The following is an 18,317-nucleotide window of genomic DNA, read 5'->3' as shown; positions in this document are numbered from 1 at the left end:
CGCCATTCAAAATGATCATGGCTGATTGTCTAACTCAGTACCCTTTTCCTGCTTTTTCCCCATATCCCTTGATCCCTTTAGATTAAGAAATATATCCATCTCCTTCTTGAATACATCTAATGACCTGGCCTCCACTGCCTTCTGTGGTAGAGAATTCCACAGGTTCACCACCTTCTGAGTGAAGAAATTTCTCCTCATCTCGCTTCTAAATGGCATACCCCGTATCCTGAGACTGTGACCCCTGGTTTTGGACTCCCCAGTCATCGGGAACATTCTCCCTGCATCTAGTCTGTCTAGTCCTATTGGAATTTTATATGTTTCGATGAGATCACCTCTCATTCTTCTAAACTCTAGTGAATATAGGCCTAGTCGACCCAATCTCTCCTCATACGTCAGTCCTGCAAGGTCAGAAAGTACAATATTTATTGTAGGGAACTATAACCGAATTTTTTTTTGTCTTTGTGAAGATAAACCAACATCATAGAATCATAGAGAGCTTAATTCACCGTTGCAGGAAAATATGAACAGGAGTAGGCCATTCAGCCCCTCAAGCCTATTCCGCCATTCAATTAGATCATGGCTGAACTGTATTTTATCTCCATCTACCTTCCTTGCTTCAGTATCCCTTAATACCCTCACCTAACAAAAATCTGTCCATCTCAGTTTTGAAACTTTCAATTGACCCCTCGCCTCGACAGCTTTTTGGGGGAGAGAGTTCCAGATTTCCACTCCCCTTTGTGAGAAGAAGTGCTTCCTGACATCACTCCTGAACGGCCTAGCTCTAATTTTAAGGTTATGCCCCCTTGTTCTGGACTCACCCACCAGTGGGTCCCGATGACTGCAGCCTCCTGGCGCCGGATCCTCGTTCCTGCCCGATGGCCAGGCAGTGGATCTGGCTGGGCTCAGGCAGGACTCCAGGAAAATCTACGATAATGAGTCTCGGCCTCTAAGATCGGCTGAGGCTGTGCATCCCCGGGTTCGCCTCCCACTTTGGGGCTTGCGTTCACCATACGCGTTCCTCCCCACCATTTAAAATCGGGGCCGGCATATCAGGATTGTGCATCCGTTAGATTTACCTTTAGACAGTGGCGATGGGAGAGACCTGGAATATTACATGGCACGGGGAGAGAGAGAATGAAACTGTAAAAATACCCCTAACCATTTTCTTTTTTTAAAAAAAGACTAGCATTATAAACCTGAAAACAACAACTGCAAAAATCCTTAGTACAAAACCCAGTGTCTGCTGCAGTACAAACTTTAGTTGCACTGAACTCAGTTTTTGGAACAGATTGTCCCTTCAGCATATTGTAGATGGATTCACATACACTGGAATTGGAGAGCAATTGACTTCGTGAATTCATCAATGTCTGTGCTTCCAAACTACAAAAACCAAGACTCCAATGGGATCATTTCATCAATTTGCACTCCCAGTGCGGAGCCTCACCCGTCGGGGAGCATCTATCGGGAACTCGGATGCGTGTTCTCCCGTGATTTTCGGTCTGCAGATGTAAAAAAAATAAAAACAGGAAGCTTTTGCCAGAATTCCTGATTTGCAATCTTAGGTTGGGTGAGAATTCACGGCGGGAGCGCTAAATTAGCAAACGTTCTCTCGGAACGGTTAAAGGGTGATCAGATTGAGGTTTTTAGGATTTTGAAATTAATTGATAGGGTAGCTAGAGGGGAACTTATACCGCTGATGGGGGAGTCTCGAACAAGGGGACATAACCTTAAAATCAGATCCGGGCCATTCAGGGGAGAAGTTAGGAAACACTTCTTCACACAAAGGGTGGTAGAAGTGTGGAACTCTCTCCCACAAAAGCAGTAGATGCTGGCTCAATTAATCATTTTAAATCTGAAATTGATAAATTTTTGTTAGCCAAGGGTATTAAGGGATATGGAGCCAAGGCAGATGGATGGAGTTAGGATACAGATCAGCCATAATCTAATTGAATGGCGGAACAGGCTCGAGGGGCTGAATGGACTTCTCCTGTTCCTATGTTTCTATGAACCGTCAACTGAACAGAAATAAAATTAGTGCCAAGAATCAAAGAGGAAGAAAGCGCGCAAGAATTTGCGCGGCATCGCAACCCATCTTAGTAACCGTGGAAGCAGGTAACCAGGCGCGGTGAGTTATACCTAAGGCGTACACCTGTGACAGGTTGTCAAAAGCATTCTTCTTCACTTTGGCGATTTCATTCTCATGGATGCGTAGCTCGTGGAGTGACGAAGGCATGTTTGCTGGGATTTCTTTCAGTAAGTTCTTCGACAGGTAAAGTCTTTGCAACTTCACCAGAGGTGCGAAGGCTTTGGGGTGAACTGTGCCAATTTTGTTGTTAACCAGGATCAAGGCCTGGAAAAGAAGAAAAGCCACTAAAATCAACCCGGGTGTACAAACATATCACTTCATATGGCTTACATACAACTAATTCTATGAAAATAGTAGTACCACCTTAAATATCAAGGCTTGCGTGCCCAGGAAATTATAACCATACCTCGACATTCATTTTATTTTTTTATATTGGGTGCTTCATGTCTCAAACTTATCTGTGACCAGAGAGAGGTACATCAATTTATAAACTTGTACAGAACCTTGGTTAGACCACACTTGGAGTACTGTGCACAGTTCTGGTCTCCATGTTATGGAAAGGATATCGAGGCACTGCAGAAGATGCAAAAAAGATTTACAAGGATGATACCAGAACTGAGAGGTTATACCTATCAGGGAAGACTGAACAGGCTGGACCTCTTTTCTCCAGAAAAGGGAAGGCAGAGGGGTGACCTGATAGAGGTCTTTAAGATTACGAAGGAGTTTGACAGGGTAGACGTAGAGAAAATGTCTCCACTGGTGAAGGAGCCCAAAATGCGGGGTCATAAATATAAAATAAAAACAGAAGATGCTGGAGAAGCTCAGCAAGTCAGGCAGCATCTGTGCAGAAAGAAACAGAGTTAACGTTTCAGGTCGAAGACCTTTCGTCAGGGTTAGGGTTTGACAAAAGGTCTTCGACCTAAAACATTAACTGTTTCTTTCTCCACAGATGCTGCCTCACTTGCTGAGCTTCTCCAGCATCTTCTGTTTTTATTTCAGATTTCCAGCATCCGCAGTATTTTGCTTTTGGCTATAAATATAAAATAGTCACCAGTAAATCCAATAGGGAATTCAGGAGAAACTTCTTTACCCAAAGAGTGGTGAGAATGTGGAACTCGCTACCACAAGGAGTAGTTGAGACGAATGGCAAAGATCCATTTAAGGGAAAGCACGATAAATACATGAGGGAGAAAGGTTATGCTGATAGGGTTAGATGAAGAGGGGTGAGAGGAGGCTCGTGTGGAGCATGGACCAGTTGGGCCGAATGGCCTATTTCTGTGCTGTAAATTCTATGTAATTCCAATAAAAACTTGTTCCCTGCTTCTTAGCTTCCTGTAATTGCCTGATCAGGATACTGCACAAGGAAAACAAGCTGCCTCTCCGTTTTCACAAGACCCATCCTCTGAGATGTGTCTTGCCTCTGATTAGCAGTCAGCTGCTCTTCAGCCACCTCCACCTAAGGCCAATATTTATCCATGAAGTGGGGAATTTCTGTTTGGGCCTGGGATCCTACTAATCCTAGAGGCCATTTTCCATCGTCGAACAGTAACAACAGCAGAAACAGACGTTGAAATTTTGAGAAAACTAAGAGAATAAACAAAAATGACATTTTCTACCCCCCCCCCCCCCCCCATTTTCTGTCCTCCGTGATTTCCATCCAAAAAAGGGTATTTACGTTGAATTTCTTTTGAAAACAGTGGCAGTGCTTGTTAAGTATCTGGAGGAAATCTTCACCCCCATAATTCTTTATAGTTGCCCACATGGTGAGTTCCTTATCTCTGCCAGCTCATGCGGGGACATGTTAAACAGAAGTGAGGTGCGTCCCCACAGAAAGAGGGAGGCAGGGAGGGCGGAAGTAAAGGGAGAGTCAAAGGACCAGTTAACCCCTATCGCCTTATAGCTCGCTCAATAAACGGGATTGGTAAAGGCTCGGTGGTAGCACTCTTGCCTCTAAGCCAGAAGGTTGTGGGTTAGGACTTGAGCACATAATCTAGGCTAAAACATCAGCTGGGTATTGAGGGAGTGCTGTCTGACAGGTGAGACGTTAAACGGAGGCCCTATCTGCTCTCTTAGGTGGATGTAAACGATCCTATGGTACTATTCAAAGAAGAGCAGGGGAGTTCTCCTGGGGTTCTGGCCAATATTTGTCCCTCAAGCATTCATCTAGAAACATAGAAAATAGGAGCAAGAGTAGGCCATTCGGCCCTTCGAGCCTGCTCCGCCATTCAAAATGATAATGGCTGATCGTCTGACTCAGTACCTCGATCTGCTGGTATTAGCAGCAATTTCTAGGCTAATTATTGTGCATGATTTTAAGTAACGATCACTCACCTTGTTTAGACTTTATCTTTCATCCTCCTTAAGTATCCCGAGCACTATTCCTGACAGAAGACGAACAAGCAATCTGTTCCCAGGCCTTTACCAATCCTGTTTATTGAGCGAGCTACAAGGCGATAGGGGTTAACTGGTCCTTTGACTCTCCCTTTACTTCCTCCCTCCCTGCCTCCCTCTTTCTGTGAGGACGCACCTCACTTCTGTTCAACGTGTCCCCGCACGAGCTGGCTGAGATAAGGAACTCGCCACGTGAATTATAGGGGTGATGATTTCCTCCGTTGGCTGTTTGTACTGAAATCATTGGTGCAAGCATTCACAACTCACTGTGAAATCTGCCTCTAACACTCCAAATTTGTGTGTTTTTTTTAAACAGTCTTTAAATATAACGTTGGCATAAAGGAGTACTGCCTCTTTCATTCCCTGGTTTCATGTATTCTTTCTTCTTAATGTGAGCTAACCTCTAATTCAAACAAAATTTGTACAATAGAGCAGATTACAGACTAGAGACTTTCTACCCGATTCCTATAAACAGTTTTTTGAACTTTGCACACAAGTTGCCGGGACAATCTTTACGAACCCGCAGAGGAAACCAGTTAGTGTAGCCTCATCTGAATTTTATTAGCGGCACCTTGGTGCTGGGAGTAAATTAGAAAAGTGAAAGAGGTGAAGTTGTTGCTTTCTGACTGCGTCCCGGCAGCAGGTTAAGATCATTCGCGTTCAATAGTCTCCACGCTTCTTATTCTGTTAGAACTCATTAAACTTGAACCTTGTCGTGGTGCGCATTTTGTTTTAAATTGAAGTAATATGGAAATACAAGGCCATGGTATACATATATCTCAAAGGTTCCCTTTGTTTTGGCCTGGTCATCTCATTGCAAAAAACGATTTTTTTTTGAGGAAACTTGAATGAATTCTTCTGAGGAACTGCTAACGGAGTCTTTACAAATAGGTCCTGTGGACATAACTTTCTGAAGAATCTTTAAATGTCCTCACCTCTGGTCTTCATTGAACAGGAAAAGCTGGAAATACCAAGCAGCCTTTGAAATATTGAAGATGTGGAACTGCTGATAGATGGCTTGTGTTGTCAAAAGAAGTACTTACATTTAATATATAACGTCTGGCTTGAGCCAAAGGGTTGCCAACCCTCCAGGATTGCCATGGAGTCTCCAGGAATTTAAGATTAATCTCCTGGACATTGCTGCGAGCAACACCCAGGAGTGAAATCATTGGGGCATTAAAAATAAGTGTGCTTTTTTCCCATTTTGGAGATGGGGGAGAAAAAATCTGTTTTGACCGGGCAGGGTGGCTGGAGGTCAGAGGTTATGTGATGAATAGGTCCAGGAATATGTCCAATCAGAGTTGGTAACCCGATGGAATTCTGCACTTAGAGACAGATGCATAAACACTGACGAATCCAATTACTTCACTACCTCACTCATGCTTCTGGAACGTAGACACATTCATCTCCAGGCGAAAGAAAGGAGACAGATGTCTCCTTTTGCAAATCATGTGTCTTTTGGCTTAATTCATTTTTAACTAGAGGACAGATAATTAAGAGACAAGCTGGAGCCGTTTGGTTCTACCTCTGGATTGCTTTGCTGATTTAAATTGCAGATGGCTGCATTGTATGTAAGCAGCCGAGGTTTCCAGACTAGGTTGTAGCTGTTTGACTCTATGGTCACACCTAAGGGGTCTGGTCCTGCCTAATTCTGCAGACCATTTGCAATAATAACTGCAAGCAGTGGGTTGAGGTGGGGGGGGGGGGTGGGGGGGGGTGGGGTGATGTAAGCAAAGATTTAACAGGAAATGACCACTTAAAGGTAAGTGGCTACACATGGGGACAAAAATTTGGAAAAGAAGCCAAATTCAACAGAAAAGCAAAATAAATATGGGGCTGGAAAATCGAGTCCATGGGTAAAGGAGGCATTGGTGCTGTACCTGTTTGATGGCTGGTGAACTAGAAGTGGTGCTGTACAAGGCGAATGATAGAAGAGATGCCCTGGTTGGCACTTCATGGCGCTAAGCCAGAATCAGCACCGTGTCTAGTATTTGCACGACCTGGGAACAGATGCAGATGTCGGGTTGCCAACTCTGGTTGGACGTATTCCTGGAGGTTTCATCACATGACCTCCCGCCTCGAACCGCCCCCCCCCCCCCCACACTCCTGCCATTGATCCATCCTCCAGGTGCCCCGCCTTCCCACGGCCAATTGGAAAGGAAACAGATATTTTTGTTCCCCAATTGGATTAATCTTGACTGTTAGTGAAACGGCCTTTTTTTCCCCCATCTCCAATATTTTTATAATAAATGAAAGTGTTCAACGAAATTGGGAAAAAAAAACACAATTTTTTTAATGCCCCTGTGATTTTTCTCACAGCAGTAGTGTCCTGGAAATTGATCTTCAATTCCTGGAGACTCCAAGGCAATCCTGATGGGTTGGCGACCCTCTGCAGAAGATGGCATACTCTAAGGAAGCTGCTCCAGTAACAGTAGCCTATAGCACCAGGTAGAAAGCCCAGGTTTCGCTGGTCAAGCCAGTTTACAGTTATTGCTCTTTCGTTGCTCACCATACATCTCAATATCCAACATAACACGCAGTCAAGCTGCCGCTTACAATCAAATCTTCAAAGAGCGTTCATCAAATAATTTTAACGCAATGTCACTGCATGATGCATGATGACTTACTGCCACATAGGATAGGCTAAAGGTTAGTCACATGTCTAGCACTACGTATGTGCTCCTGCAACTTACACCATCTGAAAACGACATCATAGAACCTTATCGCACAGAAGGGGGCCATTCGGCCCATCTGTGCCGGCTCTTTGAGAAAGCTATCCAATTAGTCCCACTTCTCTGTTTGCATGAGACGGTGACACACAACACAAGGGAACGGACCTGAACTAGAGGACAGCTCAGAAATTACATTACGTTGCCTCGGAGGAGGGCACCCAGGACATCCTTGCATACGAGAGAATGGAGGGAGTAGGGAAAGGTAAAGTCCCACAGTTAGTATCTTGCAATGTGAGCTCTGTTTGTAGGTGTCTTGTGTCTGCAGTTCTAACATTGTTCTTTTTCCTTCAATCTAGGCCTAGAAGAGCAGTGTCAGGGGCTGCTAGCGGCCATAGAATAAGGTAACACCTCAAAACACCCTGCATCCCTCTCACTAACACTTGCAATGAACTAGTTAGTGAGTTTGAGGAGAATATCTCTGGGCGGAACTTTCCACTTCAGCAGGGGGTATAAAACGTGTGGTAGCGAATCAGCCCTCCGTTATACACCCCACCAGGGTGGAAAGGAAAATGGGGGAGAGGGGTGGTGGGGGCGGGTAGGGGGGGTGTATAACAGGCGGCAGATCCGCTATCACCCGTTTTAAACCCATTTACACATTGAAAGCTCCACCCTATGTGTTAGGATATTTCATCCCTCCAACTGGGGAGAGGAGAAAGTTAGTCTTGAAACATGCACGATTCTGAGGGGACTCGATAGGGTAGATGCTGAGAGGATGTTACCCCTCATGGGGGAATCTAAAACTAGGGGGCATAGTCTCAGAATAAGGGGTCGCCCGTTTAAGACGGAAATGAGGAGGAATTTCTTCTCCCAGAGGGGCGTGAATCTTTGGAATTCTTTACCCCAAAAAGCTGGGGAGGCTGAGTCATTGAATACATTCAAGGCTGAGTTAGCTAAATTTTTGATCAGCAAGGGAGTCAAAGGATATGGGGAAAGGGCGGGAAAGTGGAGTTGAGATAAAAATCAGATCAGCCATGATCTCATTAAATGGCGGAGCAGGCTCGAGGGGCCGAATGGCCTACTCCTGCTCCTAACTCTTATGGTCTTATTAGATCCACACAAGGGTGACAGGCCTAGGATTAATTTTAAACCGCTCATTGCTGTCTTGCGCAGTTAAGGAAATTTGACAGTTGTGTAGAATTTTATGAATCCAGTGTGCTTAACACACGCAGAATTCAACAATTTTATTTCAAAGGTAACTACTGAAGTAATAGATGTTAAATTCCTAATAAAAGATTAACTGCAATGAAGAGTGATGTTAAAGGGCACAATTGAGTTGAATTCTATTTTCAATCTAATCTATGATGGATGTAAAATACCCCAGGATTATCACCCATCGAGCACTCTCAGTCCTTGGCATATGGAGAATGGCAAGTCCTGTGAGATTTTTTAAATTCATTCCTCAGGCTGGCATTTACTCCCCATCCCGAGTTTCCCTGAGAAGGTGGTGATACAACTGAGTGACTTACTAGTCCAATCCAGAGGACACTGTGGGACTGGAGTCACATATAGGCCAGACGCATATGGCGAACACCATCACCTCCACGTTCCCCTCCAAGTCACACACTTTCCCGACTTGGACAGATATCAGCCGTTCCTTCATTGTCGTTGGGTCAAATTGCTGGAACTCCCTACCCAACAGCACTGTGGGAGTACCTTCATCACACAGACTGCAGCGGTTCAAGAATATGGTTCACCACCACCTTCTCAAAGGGGCAACTAGGAATGGGCGATAAATGCCGGCCTTGCCAGCGACGCCCACATCCCGAGAATGAATTCAAAAAAGACCGGGTAAGGACGGCAGGTTTCCTTCCCTGAAGGACATTAGTGAACCAGATTTTTTTTAATGACAAACCAACAGCTTGATGGCCACTTTTTACTGATTCCAGCTTTTTATTTCCAGATTTTTAAAAACTGAATTCAAATTCTCAAACTGCCCATGGTGGGAACTCTGTAATTATTAGTCCGGGCCTCTGTATGACTCGCCCAGTAACATAACCACTACCCTACCGTACCCTGTGTAATGAAATGAATTCAATGAGGAGATTCCTTTTCCATGACAAGTTGAGGCCAGTTCAAGGTGAAGATTAAGCCCTCAACACTGCTCCTGATGGAGACCCGTCAGGAGACGATTCTGTGCACAGGCGACTGCCTCAAAAATAAAAGCTGCACGTCAATGTTAAAAAGTAGCTTACGTGGAGGTTCCTTAGGTTCTTGAAGTCGTTCTCTTTGATCTCTGTGATCTTGTTGTTCTGCAAGTCGAGCAGTGTGGTATCTTTGGGAATGTTCTCTGGCACTGTGGACAGACCTGTTTCAGAAGAAGGATTAACAGACGTCACTTTTAAGGGTTTACGCATCACTTTGTGGACTTGTGTAAGCTGTGTCTCAAGTGGTAACACTCTCGATTCCGAGACCGAAGGCTGTGGGTTCCAGCACATAATCTACGCTAACACTGAATGAGGTACGTTTAGAAGTGCAGTCACTGTTGTAATGTAGGAAACGCGGCAGCCAATTTGCGCACGACAAGCTCCCGCAAACAGAAATGTGATAATGACCAGATAATCTCTTTTTTTAGTGGTGTTGGTTGACGGATAAATCTTGGCCAGGACGCCAGGGAGAACTCTCCTGCTCTTCTTTGAAATAAAAATTAGAGTCAGGACTTTTAGGAGTGAAGTTAGGAAACACTTCTGCACACAAAGGGTGGTAGAAGTTTGGAACTCTCTCCTGCAAACGGCAGTTGATGCTAGCTCCATTATTAATTTTAAATCTGAGATTGATAGATTTTTGTTAACCAAAGGTATTAAGGGATTTGGAGTTAAGGCGGGTATATAGAGTTAGGTCACAGGTCAACCAAGATCTCATTGAATGGCGGAACAGGCTCGAGGGGCTAAATGGCCTACTCCTGTTCCTAAGTTCCTATTGGCCATGGGATCTTTTGCGTCCACCTAAGAGGGCAGACGGGACCTCGATTTAACGCCTCATCTGAAAGACGGCACCTCCGAGAGCACATTACTGGCGTAAATACAAAAAAGTCTTGTGAGCTGGGGGTTTTTTTTTGCATGGAGGCGGAGCTATGTAAATGAGCGGCAGAGGGTTTCAGCGGAATTACCTAGGAAGTGATGCAAACAACGGAGGAAATTAGCGCCCGCTGATGTTTCACTGTAAAACCGAAGTAAGTCAGTCATGCGCGAGTATCTCGGGGACGGGGTGGGGTGGGGGGGGGAACGCCACTCTTACACCTTAATTACGCCGAAAAGTTCCAGGAAATTCCGGGCCATATGTTGAAGGGAGGACACTGATATTTATCCAGCAATATGAAAGGCGAGACCAGGCAAAGGAACAAATTACAGCCTCTGGCAATCTAACTCTATAGCTTCAATTTTCTCCACATCAGACTTCAGGATACACGTCTACGGAATCATTTGATTTATTTTGGCTACAGACAAGCAGATGTTTTTAGTGCTGAATATTATCTCCCTTGTACTGTAATCTGCTGGTCTATAGAGTTGGGAATAAACATTACTTTGAGTGTGACCATGAGGTAGGGTGCGGCTTCTTTCACCGTGACACTTTCGCCTTGTACATATTAGTTAAAACACTTTTTAGTCGCAGAACAAAAATGCCCCCATTTTTTTTCTCTCGTGTACTCACGACAGGCAATGCAAGTGTCCCAGAGCAGAATGTTTTGTTTCTGATAACGTGTAATTCACTTAATGTTATACAGATGCCCTGACAACATAGCCCAAGGAATAAAAGTCAAGTAGATTAATGACATAACAAATTTAATTTAATTATTTGAAGACATAAACCATTGAGAAAAAAATATGCCTGGTGATTTACATAGAATTTTACAGCACAGAAACACACCATTCGGCCCAACTGGTCTATGACAGTGTTTATGCTCCACATGAGCCTCCTCCAACCTTACTTCATCTCACCCTATCAACATAACCTTCTATTCCTTTCTCCCTCATGTGTTTATCTGGCTTCCCCTTGAATGCCTCTATGCTATTCACCCCAACTACTCCTTGTAGTAACGAGTTCCACATTCTCACCACTCTCTGGGTAAAGAAGTTTCTCTTGAATTCCCCATTGGATTTATTAATGACTATCTTATATTTATGGGCCCTAGTTCTGGTCTCCCCCACAAGGGCAAACATCTTCTCTTCATCAACCCTATCGAACCCCTTCATAATTTTAAAAAAAACCTCTATCAAGTCATCTCTCAGTCTTCTCTTTTCTAGAAGAAAAGAGCCCCAGCCTATGCAGATTTAATGATCTCAAATTGTCTACAATTTGTGACAAACATAGGGTGGGTACTTGCTGACACATTTGCACAAAGTGATTGAGCGAAGCATTCGGTTCTAATATGAGGAGATTCCTAAATGTCCAGTTACTGGGAGATGGCAGACACTTTGGAATTAGTTTTACTTCCAATAAAGGGACAAAATAATTAACCTTTGCTTACTGTTTGCCAATAGGAACAGGCCAGTAATGCCAGGATTAGTTTTAGCATCTACAATTCCTTCATTGTAACTTTAACTCAGAGGGAGTGTGATGAGAAAAGTGAAAGGCTAACATTATTACAGGCAATTCTTAATTGACACAAAGTGAAGCAGCTTCATGATTCCCCATCAGTGTAGGGTCATATTCTGTACTGTGTCACTTTAAATTAAATCAAATGGAGGGTTTCGAATTTCTGAAAGTTTTTGAGAGAGTAAACGGTGAAAGATTATTTCCACTGTTTGGCGAATTGGTAACAAGGAGGTTAATGACTGAAGATTATCACTCCTCCAATTCTGGCCTCTTGCGCATCCCCGATTTTAATCGCTCCACCATTGGCGGCCGTGCCTTCAGCAGCCTAGGCCCTAAGCTCTGGAATTCCCTCCCTAAACCTCTCTGCCTCTCTCTCTCCTCCTTTAAGACGCTCTTTAAAACCTACCTCTTTGACCAAGCTTTTGATCACTTGTCCTAATATCTCCTTATGTGGCTCGGTGTCAAAACCTTGTTTGAAAATTGCTCCCGTGAAGCGCCTTGAGACGTTTTACTACTTTAAAGGCGCTATATGAATGCAAGTTGTTGTTGTTGTTGAAGGACGGAAAGAGGAAGCTGGAACTTTTTTTTCCACACAGAGGGTTATTAGAATAAGTTAATACCTTTAAAATGACACCCAAAGAGGAATCTTCGCAAAATTAAAGGAATAGATAAGGGAGGCCACCTGGCCCACCGAGCTCATCCTTCCAGAGAGGCCTTTGATTTCCCCACTCCCATCACAATGTCTAACTGCCCCTCAAGGGGTAGAACTTGGTCTAATCTCCTGATGTGACTTTGGCAGGGGATCGGCAGGGACCCTGGAGAAATGACGTAGGTGGCCATTTACGCTGAGGTTGAGGTTTGAGAAGTCCCACAGAAATTCTATCCAGGAGTGTTTTACCACAAGTGGATATTAAAGCAGAGTTAATGGCCCGGAATTTTCTCAGACCTGCTCCCACTCCACCAGAAGAAGAACTTGCATTTATATAGCACCTTTCACAACATCCCAAAGTTTTTCACAACCAGTGAAGTGCTTTTATTTTTTGAAGTGTAGTCACTGTTGTAATGTAGGAAACGCAGCAGCCAATTTGAGTACAGCAAGGTCCCACAAACAGCAATGTGATAATGACCAGATAATCTCTTTTTTCAGTGATGTTGGTTGAGGGATAAATATTGGCCAAGACACTGGGGAGAACTCCTCTGATCCTCTTCGAAATAGTGCCATGGGATCTTTTATGTCCACCTGAGAGGGCAAATGGGGCCTCAGTTTAACGCCTCACCTGAAAGGCGGCACCTCCGACAGTGCGGCAATTCCTCACTACTGGCACTGGGAGTGTCAGCCTGGATTATGTGCTCGAGGGGGACTTGAACCCACGACCTTCTGACTCAGAGGCAAGAGCGTTACCCACTGAGCCATGGTTGAGTGTGAGGGAAATCCCGTTTGTGCGGATATGAGACGGAGTGAGAGCAGCTCCACGGAAATTCCAGGCGCATGACATCGTTTAAAACGGAAATAGCTGTTTGAGAAAGGAGTTTATTGGGGAAGGGCAGAGCAATGGGATTAGATTAGATAGCTTCAGTTGAGGAGCTAGCTGAAGGTGGACAGATGGCGAATGTATATATTCATTAAGGGCATTGAGAGTACGACAAATCTCTATTAATTGTCAACTTTAATGATGGTGCTTAATCCTTTCATCAGCATTTACCCAGAAATAGGCTTCAATAAAATCTCTGCAGATTAGCATTGATCTGTTGAGTGAGATTCCCTTATATGGAGATAAGTCGGATCTGCTAAACTCCTACCTGTATCTGAATTTGCACATAGGCAGATGGGTCAAAGTGACTCAGTTTAAAGCCCGTCAGAAAAGGTAAAACATTTTTTTTTAACAAACCTAGAATTGTTAAATCAGATAACAATTTAACAATCACAAATGGCTTTTCTTTTACATCATGGCTTTAGGTTTATTGATGCAACGTTCAAAATCAGGCAAAGAATCTTATGGTTTGCTGCAGTAATATTTAAAGCTGTATTCTTGAATTGAATTTTACACCATTAGGCTTCTCTCTGTATCGAAAATACATGTTACCAGCTGATCACAGACTAAAGGACCTTTTCCTGCCTTATATCAGGAATTAGAATTGAGATATATACACAGACTTAAAATATAATTGAAACAAATGGGCTGGTGGGGGAGGCAGTGGAGGCGGGGGGGGGGGGGGGGGGAAGAGGGGAATGTAAAACTTGCATTTACCAGACCTAGCAAGAATCTGAATGGATCAGACTGCTCATTTAGACTGGAGCCTGGAGCCATAGTCTGGCCTCAGCAATTAAAACTCTCGGTTTCAGTGGAGTGAATCTGGCAGTTTAAAAGCTGCTGGGCAGCTCCACTGGGGGTGGGGGGAGATATCTGTGTGATGTGCAGGTGAGATATCTGACTAAATGTAGCCTTAGGGGCAAGGCCGGAGCCCACAGATGGAAGGGGGAATGCTGATTGAAGGTAGGGAATGGGAGTGGGGGCTTATATTGGAAAGCCTGGGCATGTCTCTAAATTAGATCTGAGGTGAGATGTCCCCTGAGGTTGATTTTGTTAAGCCAGTGTCAATTCTGAAGTAAACAGGCAACGCATTTGTAGTAGGAAAATAGGAGGCTCTCCTGGCCGGCCTCTCATCTTCCACCCTCCGTAAACTTGAGCTGATCCAAAACTCTGCTACCCGTATCCTAACTCGCACCAAGTCCTGTTCACCCGTCGCCCCCTGTGCTCGCTGACCTACATTGGCTCCCGGTCCAGCAACGCCTCGAATTTAAAATTCTCATCCTGGTGTTTAAATCCCTCCATGGCCTCGCCCCCTCCCTTTCACCGTAACTTCCTCCAGCCCTTCAACCATTGGCGGCCATACTTTCAGCTGCCTAGGCCCTCAGCTTTGGAATTCCCTCCCTAAACCTTTCCGCCTTGCCACTTCTCTCTCCTTCTTTCAGACCCTCCTTAAAACCTACCTCTTTGACCACCTGTCGTAATATCTCCTTATGTGGCTCGGTGTCAAATTTTGTCTGATTACAGTCCTGTGAGGTGTTTTGGGACATTTTACAACGTTAAAGGCGCTATATAAATGCAAGTTGTTGCTGTTATGCAGCAGGAGTCTGTGTCCATCTTGCAATCTGAACTCCTTCTCATTGTCTTGAGGAGCAAGACTGAGGCTGAATTTAGTAATGGCCTGGGCTGCTCATTCAGCTATAGTGGACCATCCTATCACAGAGGGCGCAAGCATCAGATGAGCACAGAGCCTACAAGTTGTAACCCAAGAAGATAGAGATAAACTTTGTCTTAAAAAGAAGCACCATTGTGTTCTTTCATCTGCGTTTAAAATGGAGCTAACAAATTCCGTCCATTCGGCTGCCAAAAAGACTTACTGTACATCCATGACTTGACGGTCCCGTCGTAACGCTCCAGATACGTATATCTTAGATTCCCCTCAGACCCACATTCCTGATTTAACTGCCAGCAGCACAGCCCAACACTGCCACGTACCATTCACTAACTTAATTTATGCACATTCATTTTATTTAAAATGTAGGCCACGTAACCCTGTGCAGTACAACAACAACACTGCAACCAACTTGACCTTATTACCCAATCCTGTGACTATCTCCAACCTTTCATTAAGGTTTGTGTTTTATTTTTGTCCATCTGGTTGAATATATATTGACAACTTGACAGCAGTTGAAGTATTTACTACTTCTTGGACACAACGACCAAGGTTTGTATTCTTAAAGTTTAAATAATGTAGTCTTGCTCTTGGTTATGCTCTTCCTTCACTCGCAAAGAAAATGTTCTGTGGACAAAAGGCACCAAATTGAGTCGTTCTCATTCATTCTTTAAGCTCTGACGCCATATTCCAACAACAACTTGAGATAAGTCCCAAGGTCGTTTCACAGAGGCATAAGGAAAAAAAGGACCCTGAGCCAACGAGGGAGATATTAGGAGGGGTGACCAAAACCTCGGACAAAGAGGTGGTTTTAAGCAGGGTCTTAAAGGAGGAGAAGGAGAAGGGTTAGAGAGAGAATTCCAGTGGGTGTCCAGGCAGCTGGAGGCACGGTCACGAAGAGAGGGGGCAATGCACAAGAGGCCAGAGACAGAGGAACCGAGAGTTCTGGAAGGAGGGGGCTGTAGCATTGGGGTGAGTAACAGAGACAGGGAAGAGAGAGGCCATGGAAGGATTTAAACACAATGAGAATTTTAAGTTTGAGGTGTTGAGGGACCAAGAGCCATTGTAGGTCAAGGAGGGCAGGAATGATGGGTAAGTGGGACTTGGTGCAGGAAAGGATAGAGTTTTGAATAAGCTGAAGTTTACAGAGGGTGGGGGATGGGAGGCCGGCCAGGGGAGCATTGAACTAATCGAGTCTATTGGTGACAAAGACTAAACAAATAATGTAACAACTAATATAATCCAATCATTGCACAGTACAATGCACTATGTCACTGGACCAATGTAAAGTACTCTTACAAATTATTTCTAAGTGATAACCTATAGTTTTACACCAAGGAATTACATTGGGTATATGGAGCTCCAGTTAGAGGGGTCCTGACGTGCATTAAATTACATGCAGATGTTCACACCCCTACACAGATGGCTTGTACTGCTAGTAAAATCACATCAAAGTTAACCACGGAAAGTGGGGTCTGGAGGTGATTTTTGCAGTAAGGTTCCTTTTTAAAAGGAGTATTGTGATCTTGCAAGAAAAACAATCAGTTTAAATAAGGCATTGACCACCACACATTTTGCAAAGACAATTGCAAATATTTGGTATAGTTTTAAAGGTTTCACCCAGACTACTTTCAAAACAACAACTTGCATTTATATAGCAGCTTTAACGTAGTAAAACATCCCAAGGCGCTTCACGGGAGCGATTATCAAACACAACCTAACACACCGAGCCACATAAGGAGATATTAGAACAGGTGACCAAAAGCTTGGTCAAAGAGGTAGATTTTAAGGAGCATCTTAAAGGAGGAGGGAGAGGTAGAGAGGCATTAGGGTTTAGGGAGGGAATTCCAGAGCTTAGGGCCTAGACAACTGAAGGCACAGTCACCAATGGTGGGGTGAAGGAAATCAGGGATGCACAAGAGACCAGAATTGGAAGGTCGTAGGGCTGGAGGAAATTACAGAGATTGCAAAACTCGTCAAAAAACTAATTATTGTGACCCATACAAAACAAAGACGTTTACAGTACAGAAGGAGGCCATTTGGACCATCGTGTCTGTGCCAGCTCTTTGCTAGAGCAATCCACAAACTAATCCCATTACCCTACTCTCTTTGCGTAGCCCTATATCTTCCTCTATTCAAATATTTATCCAAATTTTCCTTAAAAGATGCAATACTCAGTCTCAACCGCTCCCTGTGGCAAAGCATTCCGTAGCCCAACTACCCTCTGTGTAATGAAAATTCTCCTGACCTCTCTCCTCACTCCCATAGTGAAAGTTTTTTGAATTGATGACCAGTTGTCACTGACTCGCTAACCGGAGGATGCAGCGTTCCCCTTTGAACTCCATCAATTTACTCTAACTTTATTAAAACTCCTCTTAGCTTCCTCTGCTCCAGTGGAAATAGTCCCAGTATCTCAAATCTCTCCTCATGACCATAGTTTCACATCTCGGGCTTCATCCTGGTGAATCTACCCTGTACGCTCTCTTTGGTTTTAATGTCCTTTCCATAATGGGGCACCTAAAAGTGCACACAATACTCTAACTGTGGCCGAACTAATGTTTTGTAAAAATTTACAGTTAACTCTATATTAATATTCTACACTGACTCCATTTTTGCATTATTATCCTGCAAGACACTTCATCCTCTTTAGAAACTGTAAAAGCAGATCCTCATGACGTAGTATTTATTCGGTGACATACACATTAATACCTAGCGATAGTCCCAATGGACAGCCTGTCCCTTTAAGAAAAATTGCCTGCGTTATAGGAGGTAATTTCAACCCAACTCACCGGGCAGGAATCCCATGGGATCGGGTGGAACGCTGGATTTACACCCCGCCAAATATTGCTCTCCGTTGACGTCATTGGAGCATAAAATCGGGTGGGGTGTAAAACCAGCGTTGCACCCAATCCCGTCAGTTTTCTGATGGGCAGGTTAGGATGAAATTGTCCCCATATTGTTTGTGTGGAAGGGTAATGCCACTATATCCTGTTCTGCCCATGTGCAAGACCATTTATGCAGCCACTGTGTCTAAAGTCATGCCATAAGATACAGACTAGGCTCATAATTGAACAGTCTTGGTCGCCAACTTAATCACCGGGGTCGATTTTACCTGCTGCCGCTGGGCAGGACGATGGGCAGAAAGATGGGCAGAAAGATGGGCAGGACAATGGGCAGAAAGATGGGCCTCAGCGGGTTTGGCCGCCCGTTTTGCACCTCGCCTGATTTTCCAAAAAGGGCAGGGTGTAAAACGGTCAAGCAATCCGCTACTGCCTGTTTCCTGCCTAAGAGGGGGAGCAGTTAAAATGGACTCCGCTGTATCAACTTAGGATATGGTCAAAAAAATGAGATGAAAGCCTTCTCTGCGCTGGTGG

General features: G+C 44.3%; 1 protein-coding gene across 1 annotated transcript in view; it reads right to left on the bottom strand.

Moving 5' to 3' along the window:
* dcn (decorin) overlaps positions 1-18,317 on the bottom strand; it is a 43,190-nt gene that overhangs the window by 9,519 nt on the left and 15,354 nt on the right. The window contains exons 3-4 of the mRNA XM_067999318.1: positions 9,402-9,514; positions 2,137-2,350 (exon numbers count right to left, since the gene is read on the bottom strand). Of these exons, the coding sequence (XP_067855419.1) occupies positions 2,137-2,350; positions 9,402-9,514 (327 nt within the window). The remainder of the gene's footprint in view (positions 1-2,136; positions 2,351-9,401; positions 9,515-18,317) is intronic.

This window comes from Heptranchias perlo, chromosome 18 (assembly GCF_035084215.1).
Source record: "Heptranchias perlo isolate sHepPer1 chromosome 18, sHepPer1.hap1, whole genome shotgun sequence".
Lineage (NCBI taxonomy): Eukaryota > Metazoa > Chordata > Chondrichthyes > Hexanchiformes > Hexanchidae > Heptranchias > Heptranchias perlo.
The sequence above is the reverse complement of the archived record's forward strand: the minus strand, read 5'-3'. Positions and strand labels throughout refer to the sequence as shown.